The 15,276-nt window shown below is 34.9% G+C and overlaps 1 protein-coding gene across 1 annotated transcript in view; it reads right to left on the reverse strand.

Annotated features, from left to right (window-relative positions):
- Window positions 1-2,179: 2,179 nt before the first annotated feature.
- The window catches only part of LOC106666835, a 36,910-nt gene continuing 23,813 nt past the window's right edge, over window positions 2,180-15,276 (reverse strand). The window contains exons 2-5 of the mRNA XM_014394316.2: window positions 11,007-11,137; window positions 2,720-2,893; window positions 2,446-2,533; window positions 2,180-2,391 (exon numbers count right to left, since the gene is read on the reverse strand). Coding sequence (XP_014249802.1) covers window positions 2,304-2,391; window positions 2,446-2,533; window positions 2,720-2,893; window positions 11,007-11,136 — 480 coding nt within the window. The 5' untranslated portion in view covers window position 11,137 and the 3' untranslated portion in view covers window positions 2,180-2,303. The remainder of the gene's footprint in view (window positions 2,392-2,445; window positions 2,534-2,719; window positions 2,894-11,006; window positions 11,138-15,276) is intronic.

A 15,276-nucleotide genomic window follows, 5' to 3' on the forward strand; every position in this document is an offset into this window, starting at 1 on the left:
GGAATCGGATAAAAGGGTTCCGAATTAACATAGGGGCCGAGTTCGATAAGGACCCTCCACATGTCGGCTCATTACACGATTCCCGGATTCACACGATCCTCGGATCGTTCTAAGGAGACGATCGCCCCTTGGAATCGGTCGAGACCGCAAATTGACTAATGTATATTCAGCTAAGGTCCGTGGGGGTTGCATATTCATGGGAGTCGGAGCAAATTGGACGTCGGCTATGATAATGAGAGGCACCTGGGGGCTTCGGTCGACCATTGATCCTCGTCTCCTTGCACCCCCTTTGCTCCACTAATTCGCCAATCTCCTTAAACTCTCGACAACCCGCCCTTGATTAACGAAATTGAACAGTTCGGAGGCCAAACACGGCCAATTTATACTCGCTACCGCAACAGTTTGTAATTCAATTCCGCTACAACTCGAGACGATACCGTTCCAGTCGATAACAGCCGATTAAACTTAAATATATCAGGAAAATACGGACAAAACTCATATAAATTTTAACAAACGATGAATATTTACTCCAACGAAAATACCACTTTTAAATATTAATTCAATCTAAAACCCTGAAAAGCGTAAAAACCCCAGGAGCCCAGGAAAACTTTTTTCTTTTGTTCGATCACCAATTACTTAAAGGACTAGCATATTTAAAATAACCCTTAATTTAAAAATTAAAATAAAAATAAAACAAATTTCGTTGTATCATTGTGAATAATGTTTCTTTTTTCGTAAGTTTTACGTTATACTATAGAGTTTGTTCTATATTTTATTGTATTTTTTATAAAGAGATTTTCTGTATTATTTTATTTTTTTTTTGTTAATTGAATATTATCACTTTATGTTGATCTGTTTCTCTCTCTCTCTCTCTCTCTCTCTCTCACTCTCTCTCTCACTCATTCTCTCTCTCTCTCTTTATTTGTTTATGTTAATCACTTTTTTCTAACTCCTTTTCCCTCTCTTTCTCTCTATATCCTCTTATCTCTTTTACTCTATCTCTTCTCTATTTCTTTCTTTAACCATCTCTCCGTCCTAATGTCTTTCCATCTCTCTCTCTCTCTCTTTATTTATGTTTATCACTTTTTTCTTTTTTCTAACTCCTTTTGTCTCTCTTTCTATATCTCCTCTTATCTCTTTGACTCTATCTCCTATCTCTTCTCTATTCATCTGTTTCTTTCTTTCACCATCTCTCTGTCCCAATCTCTTTCCATATCTCTCTCTCTCTATATATATATATATACAGGGTGAATTGCTAATCGTGCTACAAACATCTCCAGTACATTCTTCACCCTAAAATGAACAAAAAAGTTCATATTGTCCATGGTCCGATTCTCAACCATTTCAGAGTAATTTCGCTTTTTATCGATTTTGAAAGATATCACGTCCTGGCGTCGGAAAATCGTGATATCTTTTAATCTAAACATTTCTCTGANCTCTCTCTCTCTCTCTCTCTCTCTCTCTCTCTCTCTCTCTCTCTCTCTCTCTCTCTCTCTCTCTCTCTCTCTCTCTCTATTTATTTATCTTTACCACGTTTTTCTAACTTTATTTACTTCGTGGACTCATTTTCTTCTCTAATTCTCTGTTTCTTTCTTTAACTATCTATCTGTTCCATTCTATTCCCATCGCACTCTTTCTCTCTATCTATCAATCTAGCTTTTTATTTATTTATCTATCTAACTGTTTGTCTGTCACTGTCTCTGTAACTTTTCCCCTTTCTATGTTTTGTTACTCTCCTCTATTCTGCCTGTTTTTGTTTACCTCTATTAATTTTTTTTTAGCTCTTTTTCCATCACTCTTTCTCCTATGCCCTCCTTGACTCTATCTATACTCTACCTTCCGTTTCTATCTTTATCTGTGCATCTATTATATTCCCTTCCTTTCTCTCTCTCTCTCTCTCTCTCTCTCTCTCTCTCACTCTCTCTCTCTCTCTCTCTCTCTATTTCTCTCTCTCTCCCTCATTCGGCTTCTTCTTCTTCTCCTTAACTGCAAAAGATATCGTTCGTGATCAATTTATTTTTAATACAATTATATTCATTATTATCTTTTTCCCACTCTCTTTCTTTTTCTTTCTCTCTAGCTCAGAAGATTTATATTATTAGAATGGCAGTATTTTCTAGGTGAACAAAAGAAGTACACAGTTTGATTTTGTAGGAATTTGTTAATAATAAAACATCTCTTTTATAGTTTTTGTTTTCTTTATTCAGACAATTTGTTTTAGATATTTAAATAATATAAGCAATAAATCAGCCAAATTGAATTTTAGGAACTTCTGAATTAATAGTTTCTCTGTTTGAAATAATTTACGCCTTCTTGATTATAGCTGGTTTGCTGTATTTTTCGTAAGCGTTACCGAGAGCCTTGAGAATCGGGCCGATATACTCCAAAGACCTGTCGAAACAAAATATTAGACACGATAAAAAAAAATTATTTTGTCAGATTTACCTTTTTTGATAAACGGGGTTGTTGTAAGTGCCAGATTGAGCGTAGCCGGGGTAATCAGCGTAGACGCTGTTTGGGGCGGCTGAGTAAGCTGTGAAAATTGAATCACCCGGTTAAAACTAATCTCCGATCTGGGGGTTAACTTTTCAAGCAACCTCATTGAAAAGGATGAAAGAACGCCCTTGATTGCGCCTTAATATTCTTATAATCAATGGCTTTCGTAAAGGACTTTTTTCCTCCTCTTTCAACACCGAAACTTTTAAAGCTTTATCTTTACCTTGGTAAGTAGGGTTGTCGCAATTTCCGAATATGGAGCACATTCTCAGACCAAAGGCGGGCATTAACAACATGGCGATAGCAGCAACAGCGAGGATTCCAGCTGCGACAGCTCCTCCGTTCGCCAGCAGGGTAACTAGTCCATTCGGGAGCGTAATATCACCTACGTTCAGCCCTAACAATTAGCAATACCTCTTCAAAATGACAACTTAAAAAAAATAACAATAATATACAATCCAATATTTTTTCTTCATCACGTTAAAATTTTGCAATCGTTAAATAATTCAAACACACAAAAATTCGGAAATTATTTTTTCTTAAACATGTTTTTTTTTCTTATTCTAGTACCAGTTTTTTAATAAAATATGTGTATGATCACAACGGATATTTAAAAGTTTAGGACGTCAAGGAAACAATCAGTTAATCCTAAATTATTATCTTTTGTAAAATGAGATTTTGCGTTTTATTTTGTAAAATTTAACGATTTTCTCAAGTTCATATTTTAAATTTAAACAACAATCATACGAAACACATTTAAAAAGCTTGTCAACAGAGGATGGGAGCCTCTGGCGTAGTACTAAACGTATCCTGCGTCATAGGGTTGTCTCAACTCCTCTCAGGAATGATGATGGAACTTGGATCGTTTCCGATAAAGAAAAGTCCAAAACATTTGCAAAACCGAACACGATAAATTTATATCAGATTCACTTGTAACACCTATACCCCTAGATTTGCCACCTAAACCAATAACTCCAAAACAAGTATCCCAAGAAATACGACAGCTTCCTACTAAAAAATCACTGGTCATGATTTGATAACAGCTGAAGTTCTTCAAGAACTTCCCAAAAAAGCAGTCGTCTTTTTGTCTTCTTTATTTAACGCAATTTTGAGGACTACACACTTCCCCATACAATGGAAACTTTCTTACATTAAAATGATTCCAAAGCCCAATAAAAATTTAAGCTCCCCATCGTCTTATCGTCCTATTAGTTTGTTACCCGTTCCTTCTAAATTATTCGAAAAATTAATTTACAAAATAATTATCTCTATTGCTACTTCGAACAACATCTTACCAGACCATCAATTTGGCTTTCGAACCCATCTTTCCACCACTCATCAACTTCACAGAGTGACTGATTTCATTACTTCGTGTCTCGATACGAATTCTTGTGTGTTCAAATTGGGGGTTATCGGGAAAAAAGGGCCAGAGGCGACGGTGAGAATCGAACCCACGATCGCGAAGAATCGTCGAATCCTTCTTTTCATCGACAATTGTACGGCACATAACAACCCTCCGCATTTAAGTCATGTTGCAGTCGAATTTTTACCTCCCAACACTACATCGATATTACAGCCATTGGATCAAGGGGTCATAAAGGTGTTCAAATCATTTTATCGAACGGAAATCGTCCAACAACTCCTAGATAGCTTGGAAGAAAATGTCGATCACAAAATCTCGTTATTATCAGCCATGTACATAGCTGATAAATCTTGGAAAAAAGTGAGTGAAAAAACCATCAGAAATTGCTTCAGGACGAGCGGATTTATAAAAGACGACAGTGTCATAGCACCCTCTGAACCCGACAACGAAATTGCGACTCCCAACGAATGGAACCGCTTGACCCACGATGACAATCCTATCACTTTTCAAGAATTTGTTTCATTCGACGATGACGTAGCANACGTAAACGTCTGAAAAGAATATGGATAAGAGACCTCTTAAATGATTAATATCATTTCATTAATCCAGAGCGGCTGCCAATGGGTAGCTTTCTCTATAACGCCCATAATGCCAAACACATAATCTGAAATCCAATCTGCTGGTTGTATATAATAAATGTACAGTTGTAGATACAAATAAATGAAGTAAAAAAAAATTAAATTGACATTTATTTTTTTCTCATACAACTTTTGTTATCCGTTTTGTCGTGAGAAAAGGCAAACAGGGGTAAATCCGTTCCTCTTTTCTCCCCTTTATTTTTAGCGGATTTCTTATCATTATTTGGTCCTTCCACTAAAACCCCAAATCTATAGACAAAGCGCCTTTTTTTTCGCCGTTTTCTTCTATTAATTCCAGGTTTCTGCATTGAAAAAGTCAAATTTGTCAAAATTAAATTATTTAACGCTTTAATTTCTTCGATTTCAAAAAAATTGTACAGATTGTACAGTACTCCTTTTTTATCCTCTACAACACCTTCAGTTCAATAAATTATTCACAATACATTTGTTTTATATATTGATAAGAGACAAACAAATTTTATTTAGACAATGTTTAACAGAAATGAGCAATTTTATCTGGTCACTACTGATTATATAATCTTCCTTTTCAAAGGAATGGTGTCCTCTGTGTAATTCAGGTGTTAGGGAGGACATTATTTAGTTTTTTGTTCATTTTTTTCAAAGATCCGCCGTTTACACATGAATTATTCTGTAAATGCAAAAGACCAACTTAATTTTCTATTTAAGTATAAGTTTAGGTATTTAATTAGTGCTGGAATTATAGAAATAACCCTGCCAAACTGCGGCAGGTTAAGAAAGAAGTCGGTCCCTGGTCCACGGAGAACGGTTCGAAAAGGGAAAAGGGCCATACTGGCAAGACTACGCATAGGTCATACAAGAATAACGCACGGGCACCTTCTGGCAGGAAAGCGACCGCGTAGGAGCCCGTTTGTAAGGATAGAATAACGATCGAGCACCTCTTCAAGTGCAGAAGGTTTGATGTATATAGACAATATTTTGGCACATCATCGGACCTGTGCGTAGTCGGCAGCGGGCACAGATCGCTGTTCCGGTATCTCAGGGCTATAGGGATTTTTAAATGTTTTAGTTTTAAGTGTTTGTGTTGTGTCTGTGTTTGACTTTATGTTAATTTATTGGAATGAATGTAATTTATTAGCATGAAAGGAAGGGGTGATTTAGCCCCGACCCGAGGAATATCGAGTACTCTGGGGTGAGTGTGTGACGTCTGAAAAGTAAAAGTAATTTATTAGCGTGAAAGGAAGGTGTTGCTTATAACTCCGACCCGAGGAATATCGAGTACTCTGGGGAGTGAATGTGACCAGACCTCTATGTTTCTATCGAGTGTTGTGTTTGTGTTAATTTATTGTAATGAATGTAATTTATTAGCGTGAACGTAAGGGGTTGCTTTTAACCCCGCCCCGAGGAATATCGAGTACTGTGGGGGAGTGAATGTGACCAGACATCTATGTTTCTATCGAGTGTTGTGTTTGTGTTAATTTATTGTTATGAATGTAATTTATTAGCGTGAAAGTAAGGGGTTGCTTATAACCCCGCCCTGAGGAATATTGAGTATATATTCTGAAAAATGGCAAAATGGAGGGAAAACTCAAAAGGTGGGGTTGAGATAGGAAGTTGATGTCCCAGTGGATCGAGGTCACGATAGTTCAAGTGGTAGAGCAGCGGCGTATCTAGCCGAAGATCGTGGGTTCGAATCCCGCTCGTGCCATTGACATTTTTATCTCAACTAAAAACCTGTATTGTATGTTTTGTTTTTATTCTGTATTTGACAAGCTGAGGTCCAAACAAGAGACTATCATTCTAGAATATCAACGTTGTATATATCTGAAATCAGAGAGTCAGTAACCAGATCGAGACGCTCAAATGGCTGTAGTTTAAAACAAAATATGCGCGAAAGAAAAGAAAAAGAAGGAAAACACGAAGAGGGCCGGCATTGACCTCAGCTGTTTGTCGGCCCATAAACTTCCCACTTATATAGTGGTGGAATTCAATTTCTAATGAATCTTTGTTTTTCTTTTTTCTTCATTATTTACTTTATTTTTTTCTTATTAAGTAGTTCTTATTTTTCCCTTTAATTGTAAAATAAAAGGCACTATCACTTCTTTATTCCAGCGACCTCCGGCAAACGGATTTCCTTTTTCCAAGCTGTATAATACTTTGTTTTTCTTATTTAATTGTGTTTAATTGTTATGTACTATACAAATAATAAAGTATATTATTATTATTAATATTGTTATTATTACTCTTCCTCTCTCTTTTGTTGTTACAGGCAGAAGACTATGTTTCCGTTTATACCTTTTTTTAACAGCTGGTTAATTCTGTTCATTTATTTTGTAAAACTCAACTATACTCACATTATTTGCTATTGTTTTTAATTACTTCTACTTTTTAAATATAATCTAGTATTCCTTATTCTTATTCTAGGACGAATTGCATTTTCCCTCAAGGGACGCCTGGGGGATTTAAATACTTCGCCATAATTAATTTTATGATTTATGTACAAACGTTTTCTTTGTTTGGAGATAATTAAAAACAATTTTTAAAACTTAAATCATATTAAATGTTTTTAAAAATGTCTATTTTTATTACCGCGTTTGCAAATTGTAATAATACATAATTTTAAAGTGGTGCAAAATATATTTCCATAAAGGGAAAATGCAGTGTCAAATATACATTTGTACAGGTACGTGAAAAATATAATAGATTTTTGATTGAGTTGTTGGAAAATTTAAGAAGTAATTAGGTCAAAAACAGGAGATTTGCGCTTTTGTAAGCAAAATATTTATGAGTAAGTAAAACCCCTTCCCTATGAACGATACTAAACCAGCAATGCTTACATGAATTGCATATAGTTTACACATATTGCTTTCTTTTCCAACAATATTTTATAAATGTACGTATTTACGTTATTTAAAAGATTTTTCAGTTAAAAAAAATTTAATTGACATCATTAGTCTGTCCAAAGATGAAAATAAGAAGAAGAAAGAAGAAAATTATTTTGGAACAGGAGTGTCCTCGTAGAATAGGGTAGTTTAAGTTAAAAATTAATCGACGGCCGTTTAGATTTAAACCATGATCGTCGTTTGAACACGGTTCAAGACAAATGGAAAAACGACAATTTTTGACTTGAACTCGGTTCAGTATTGAATAGATTTTAAACCAAGTTCACGATAACACCAGGCCACATGGCGCGACGCCAACCCTGCGGAAACTTAAGGACTTAGGATATGAAAACCTTACCGCACCTTCCATATTCAACCAACCTTTAGCCTATAGAATTCCACTGTTTTTAGTCATTTTGATCACTTCTTGAGTGTGAAATGTTTTGGAGAAAGCGGTTCAAGACAAATCGAAAAACGACAATTTTTTACTTGAACTCGGTTCAGTATTGAATAGATTTTAAACCAAGGTGGTGCAACGGACCCTGAGGGGTCGATTCTTCTTCACTATAACACCAGGCCACATGTCGCATTCCAACCCTGCGGAAACTTAAGGACTTAGGATAAGAAAACCTTACCGCACCTTCCATATTCAACCAACCTTTAGCCTATAGAATTCCACTGTTTTTAGTCATTTGATCACTTCTTGAGTGAGAAATTTTTTGGAGAAAGCGGTGAACCCGAAAACGCCTTCCAAGACTATTGTGCGCCGAAATGAAGATTTTTACGTCAGCGGAATAAAATCGCTTACTACACGTACGCAAAGATGTATAGATCGTGAGAGAAAATATTTTTTTATTACATTTATTTGATTTTTACTGCTACAAATATAGTATTAAGTAAATACGCTCATATTGTTGAATTTGTCATTTGAATCTCTTGTAGGAGGGATTGGCCAGTGGCACACTCCTTCAAACTTAAATCTTTTCAATCTTTACTCAATGAGAAAGTTTCGGGTCCACTTTCGCTTCAATCGTCTTGCTGGATTTTCCGGTAGGGTTGGAAGTGATAAATGTCGTACTGTTAGATAATAATTTGTTGAAGCTTTAAGGAGCGGTCAAGAACGAAGTAGTTTAGAAAAAACCCTTTTTTTATATATTAGATGGCGTTTCGACCTTTATTCGGGTCATCTTCAGCGCATAAAGTGCGGTGCTATTCTTTTAGTATCATATTGGTTTTGTGTGAAAGTGTTGTCATAACAAATACCAATATGACATCACACGTTTCGACCTTTATTCGGGTCATCTTCAGGGCATAAAGTGTAGTGCTATTCTTGTGATGTCATATTGGTATTTGTTGTGACAACACTTTCACACAAAACCAATATGATACTAAACGAATAGCACCACACTTTATACACTGAAGATGACCCGAATAAAGGTCGAAACGTCAGCAAAAAATTTAAAAAAGTGTTTTTCTAAACTACCTCATCCTTGACAGCTCCTCACGACTTAAACAAATTATGAAACAACCGGTCATTAAGAAACACACACATTAATAGATTATTATGTTCAGTGATTGATGAAATTTTTTACGGCAGGTTTTGATGAGTTTTTGTACAAACGGAATGTGTAGATCGTTATGAATATGGTCATTTGAAACGAAAAAAGGAGCATTTATAATTTGACGGAGAATTTTAGATTAGATTGATTGGAGACGTGGGGAATTGGAAACCCCACACTTCACAACCGTACGCCCAGTTAGGTTTAATCATTGTCTTGTAAATTATAAGTTAGTTTTCAATGTCTAATTTTGTTCGTGGGTCACTCAGTCTTGTTAATACTTTATAAGGTCGGTTTGTTTGCTGTCTTTTCAGTCTTGTGTGGGGATTCCAAGTCAATCGTTTATCAATAAAATGTCCAAATGCAGGACAGATATTTTTACGTAAGGTAAAATCTATTTGTACGCTCCACTTTGTGAACAGTATTGTTAATTCATTCAGTTGTTGTAAGTGTTGAGTGTTAATTGAGGGGTCCGAATTGCAAGTAAGAATCGCTGTATCATCAGCGAATGAATGTGTTGAAACGTGAAGGAATATCTGCAGTGTACATTGAAAATAGAAATGGGCCTAGTATGCTTCCCTGAGGAACACCCGCCCTAATATGAGCTGAGAATTCAGTTCCTTAACGGACTCGGCAAAATCGGCCCGTCAGATAAGATCTCAGTATTAGATAGTATGAGGGAGGATGTTTTTCAGGTTCCAAATCAAGCCCGAGTGCCAGAATCGAAGACCTGTCCTAAATCAAGAAAGACACACAAGCAATACTGTTTATCTTCGAAAGAAGAAACGATATTGTCAGCAGCACAATTGCTGAGTTGTCCTGAAATGTGCGGAATCCAAACTGATGATCTGGAATAATATTGTAATTTTCAATTATTGGCATTAATCATCGGAGAAGTATTTTTTCTAGAATTTTGGCTAGAAAGGAGAGACGGGTCGATAGGAACTTCGAAGATCAGATTTATTTAGCTCTTATGAACCATTTTAATTACAGATAACTCCCATTCCAATGGAAAATAGGTGGTCCTGAGTACAGCAATATTTAATGTTTAATTATTCTTTTTTATGTAAGGACTTTGGTTGAGATAAAAAATCAATGTCATGAGCGGGATTCGAACCCACGACCTTCGGCTAAATATGCCGCTGCTCTACCACTTGAGCTATACTTCGATCTTCTCGGACACTAACTCTCCATCGCAACCTACATTTCGAATTTTTCCTCCTTTTTGCCATTTTTCAAATGGAATTAGGTTTGGATTCTCAGCGACTTATGAAGTGGCCACGGGGAGCTGTTAGAAAAGTACCTCTTTTACTTTTTAAATATTAATCCATTTATGTTTTAGTGGTAAATTGACCAAGTTACTTCTTTCAATTAATTATTATTTTTTATGTAAGGTTGAGATAAAAAAGTCAGTGTCACGAGGGGGATTCGAACCCACGACCCGGTTGTAGGTTGAGATAGCTCAAGAGGTTAGAACAGCGGCGTATTTAGCCGAAGGTCGTGGGTTCGAATCCCGCTCGTGACACTGACTTTTTTATCTCAACCAAAGACCTTACATAAAAAAGAATAATCAATTGAAAGAAGTAACTTGTTCAATTGACCACTAAAACATAAATGGATTCATGTTTAAATTAAAGACAGTTTTGACTGCGTTTAACCTGCATTATGTTTGCACCTGCCACATATTAAATAATCCAAACAATATTTTTTATAATAAAAAATCTAAAATACTAAAAAAAGTCGTTAACGCGTGAAAAGAGATTTCAAATGGAAAAGGCCATAAAAGTAGAAGGCCCTAATGAATGGAGACGTTTCATCAAGCCGGCATTGAGCGGGATAAAGATTAAAGGGCTAGCTGCACCTATGGCTCGGTTGTAATTGCTCAGCTAGAACTGCCCGAGGCTTAAAAGCCGCTACTGTCTGATGTTTGTTCGAATATAAAATATAGGACGGCTCATCCCTCAAGTGGATCGTATTACGCCAACTCTTTCATCAAAGTCCGGCTCAGAATTTACAAAATTAACTCACCTGTTTGATTAAGTTTTGTTAATAGTTAAAACTGTTTTTGGGCAAAAGGGGGAAAACTCACTGGAATGGGAAGTCGTTACGGTATTTCGGTCGACCGCGTCTGGCTCGTCATCCTCGACGATCTCATCCGCCGCGTGAGTCAGAACGACGACAAAGGCGAGAGCAGCAAACAAAATCCACTTGGAGAACATGCTGAAAAACAAATTAAATATTATTAATTAAAAAGTATCGTACATTTGCTTGATGAAAAACTTTCCATCCCAATTAGTTTAAAAACAACAAGAAAAATAGAAAACGCAGTTGATCTATTTACAAAAACAGTACAAAATGCAGCGTGGTAAGCTTCATGACCTCACACTCAAAAAGAAAATCTTCTAAATTATCCTTTCTACATAATAATAATAATAACAACTTATAAGGTTGGCCTAGATGGAATGTCTGTAGAGATAGTATGAAAAAAATTAATTCAGCTATACATAAACGTCCAACTGAGGAACTTGAGAGAAAAGAACTTGTGATTCTCTCTAGATTGCGAATAGGTCACATCAGGCTAATCTATAATAGGCTGCTTTTAATAGGCAACAACCTTTCAACTTGTCCTCGAAGCGAAGTGGAGAACGTATCATTCTGACAGTAAAACATATTTTGGTCGACTGTCCCACTTTGCAACCCTTTAGGCAAAGGCTCAACCTTTCGAGTGATTTACAGGAGTTACTGGGTCCCCGGTGTTTCTTTCGAAGAGCACTTTTCAGCTTTGTCAAATTTATTGGAATTTATAATGAGATTTAGGCCTTTTCCCAAATTGTTATACCATTGAATGCCTGCTAATGTTTGAATGAGAGTTGCAAGATTTTTTTTCAGAAGTTTTTGAGGCTGCCGTCGAGCGGACCCGATGCAACGCTATGCGACGCTACCCGATGCTACCCGACGATACCGAACCCCCGTGCACATCTGCTCGATGCCACGCAACGCTACCCTACACTACGCTCTGCGATCCTCCCACTATGCAGATTTTCGTTGGGCCGCATCAAGTACAGTCGAAGACAAAAGAACCGAACACTCATATTTTTATTCAAACTACATGCATTATTGTCGTTATATTAATTACAACAAACTTATTTTAATATAAACCAAATTAACCGAGATCAAAAATTCATTTTTTTTTTAATTAATTTTAATGGTTTGGTAGAAAATTGATCAAAACACCAGAATACCATTTTTTTATATAATGAATTTAACTAACCATTTATTACACGACAATTAATTAAGGTTTTTAGTTGAGATGAAAATAAGTTAATGGCACGAGCGGGATTCGAACCCACGATCTTCGGCTAGATACGCCGCTGCTCTACCACTTGAGCTATCGTGACCTCGATCCACTTGGACATCAACTTCCTATCTCAACCCCACCTTATGAATTGAAAAATGGCAAAAAGGAGGGAAAACTCATAAGGTGGGGTTGAGATAGGAAGTTGATGTCCGAGTGGATCTAGGTCACGATAGCTCAAGTGGTAGAGCAGCGGCGTATCTAGCCGAAGATCGTGGGTTCCAATCCCGCTCGTGCCATTAACTTTTTTTCATCTCAACTAAATATCTTAATTAATTGTAATGTATTAATTGGTCAAGAGGACTACGAAATTAGTGAATTTAATTTATTACACGGTTTTGCTCATAAAATTTAACTAACAATTTATTTCATGGTTTTGCTCATAAAATTTAACTAAGAATTTATTTCTTGGTTTTGCTCATAAAATTTAACTAACAATTTATTTCATGGTTTTGCTCATAAAATGGCAGTATTTTCGTCGACTAGCTTCAGAACAGGACACTCATATTTTTTTGTAGCTTCTTTCATATTAAGTATATGTAATTTTGTCTTTATATTAATTAGAACATTCCTATTTTAATGTAAACCGAATTTTAACGAGATCAAAAATTCATAATTTTTTATAAAAAATATTTTATTGTGATGGGTAGGAAGAAACTTTATCGAAACACCGGTATAACTTTATTTAAATCAATTAAGTTCAACAAACAATTTATTATATGGTAGTGCTCATAAAATTTAACTAACAATTTATTGCACGGTTTTGCTCATAAAATTTAACTAACAATTTATTGCACGGTTTTGCTCATAAAATTTAACTAATAATTTCTTACATGGTTGTGCTCATAAAATTTAACTAACAATTTATTGCACAGTTTTGCTCATAAAATTTAACTAACAATTTATTTCATGGTTTTGCTCATAAAATTACACCATTTTCGTCGACTAGCTTCAGAACAAGACACTCATATTTTTTGTAGCTTCTTTCATACTAAGTATATGTAATTTTGTCGATATATTAAATGGAACATTCCTATTTTAATGTAAACCAAATTTTAACGAGATCAAATATTCATAATTTTTTTAAAAAATATTTGATTATGATCGTTAGGAAGAAAATTTATCAAAATACCGATATAACTTTATTTAAAACAATTAAGTTTAACAACAGTTTTTTATGCCACAAACATAAATTGAATTCCAATCTGCTGGTTGTACATAATACAAGTCTGGTGTAGATAAAAATAAGTAATTTTTCTGATAAGTAAAAGATATTTATTAAAAATAAGTCAGAGTTATGTACTAAATTCTACACATTATTAATAGATCAAGTAATCCAGTCATTAAAAATAGAAACTTTTCTTTGTAAAAGGGAAAAATATATTTAAAATGAGACAAATTAAAATAACCAAAGCGTACTTTATCATGGAAATATAATTCTTGAATCATAGCAAATGGACCTGGGATGGCTGAAGCCATTAATCAACCCAGCGGAAACGATGTTAAACGACAAATGTCGATAGTTCTTTTTTTATTAGGTAATCGTTATTCCGAGGTTTATGGCTAATCCTATGCTCTACGTTCTCATCGATCTGAATTTATTTCGATTTATCAACGGATGATTGAATACTCTTCTGGAAGTACGAGAACCACTTAAACGTGATGAATTCGCAACTTTTCTTCGCGTCAGCATTTTTCTTTTTTTCTTTTAACGCAGATGTAAAACATGGATTTTTAGAGAAATATATTCAAAATGATCCTTTCTAGGCGGTTTACCGGATGAAAAAGAACCAAAAGAGAAAGTGGGTTTAAATATAACAATATGATCTCCGGTTTTGCAAATTCAACTTTACCAATTAACTTTTCTTTATTGAATAAATGTTAAACATCCCAACATAATACTGTAATATCGTGAAGAAAATAGAAAATTTAATATGCAATAAAGAAACTGCCTTATGTGATTTCATCGATAAAGAAGGAGGCCTATAAAAACACCTCAGATGAATCGATTAAACCTACTTTTTTCAATAATGAAATAAAACCATCGTACGGATATCATGCTAAATAGCCTAAATATAAATAAAGTAACTTGGATCCGAAAAAGTAAAATATAACGAAGAGAACATCACCAACTATGGCCACTAGTGGATGACCTGCCGCTGACCATAGTTATAATAATCAGAAGCAAAACATCATAAACATAACGGGGAAATGGTACCAGAGAAAGGTTTCAAATACAACCTCCATCAAGATAACAATGTTATTTAAAAGAAAAAACCAAATTAACTCTTACAGCCCAAATCACTGCGAAATCCAGAAAAAAAATCATCCCCAAAATATTATATGTTTAGGCGTAATTATTGGAACAGAAATCACTGATGAGTTGACCTTAAAATTCGAATGATACTAAAAAGTATAAAAAATCCCCCTGACCTAAGTCACACCCATTTTTACATATAATCAAAAAATAAAATTTAAAAAAAAATATAAATGTAATTGATCTTAAAACAATACCCACTGCAACGCATCCTGCATCCTCAGAATGGCACCCATATCTATATACAGGGTGAGTCATTTTTTGACGCACCATTGGAAAATCAATGTGGGTGCGTTTAAATCTGACTCAAGGCCTATTTCTTGTGATTTTAACAATCAAAAAAGGAAGTGAGTCAATTTTCGGTGCACCATAGGACAATCAACGTTGGCACATTTTATTTTGTTAGTCTCATACCAAAAAATAGGTGAGTCACTTTTCAACGCACCATTCGTTACAAATTAGTTTTAGCAGGATGGAAGGAAAATAAAAAACCAATATTATTAAAACATTATTCACACAACGTAAAAATTAACAAAAAAATTCTTCACAAATTAATTTGATTGAGGTTTAAGAATATTTTTTCTGGTAAAGTAAAAAAATTAAATAAATGTAACAATCTCCTTTTTTCTGGTAAAGTAAAAAAATTAAATAAATGTAACAATCTTCTTATTTCTGGTAAAGTAAAAA

Source organism: Cimex lectularius, unplaced genomic scaffold (genome assembly GCF_000648675.2).
Source record: "Cimex lectularius strain Harlan isolate CLEC.00 unplaced genomic scaffold, Clec_2.1 scaffold92, whole genome shotgun sequence".
Taxonomy (NCBI): Eukaryota; Metazoa; Arthropoda; class Insecta; order Hemiptera; family Cimicidae; genus Cimex; species Cimex lectularius.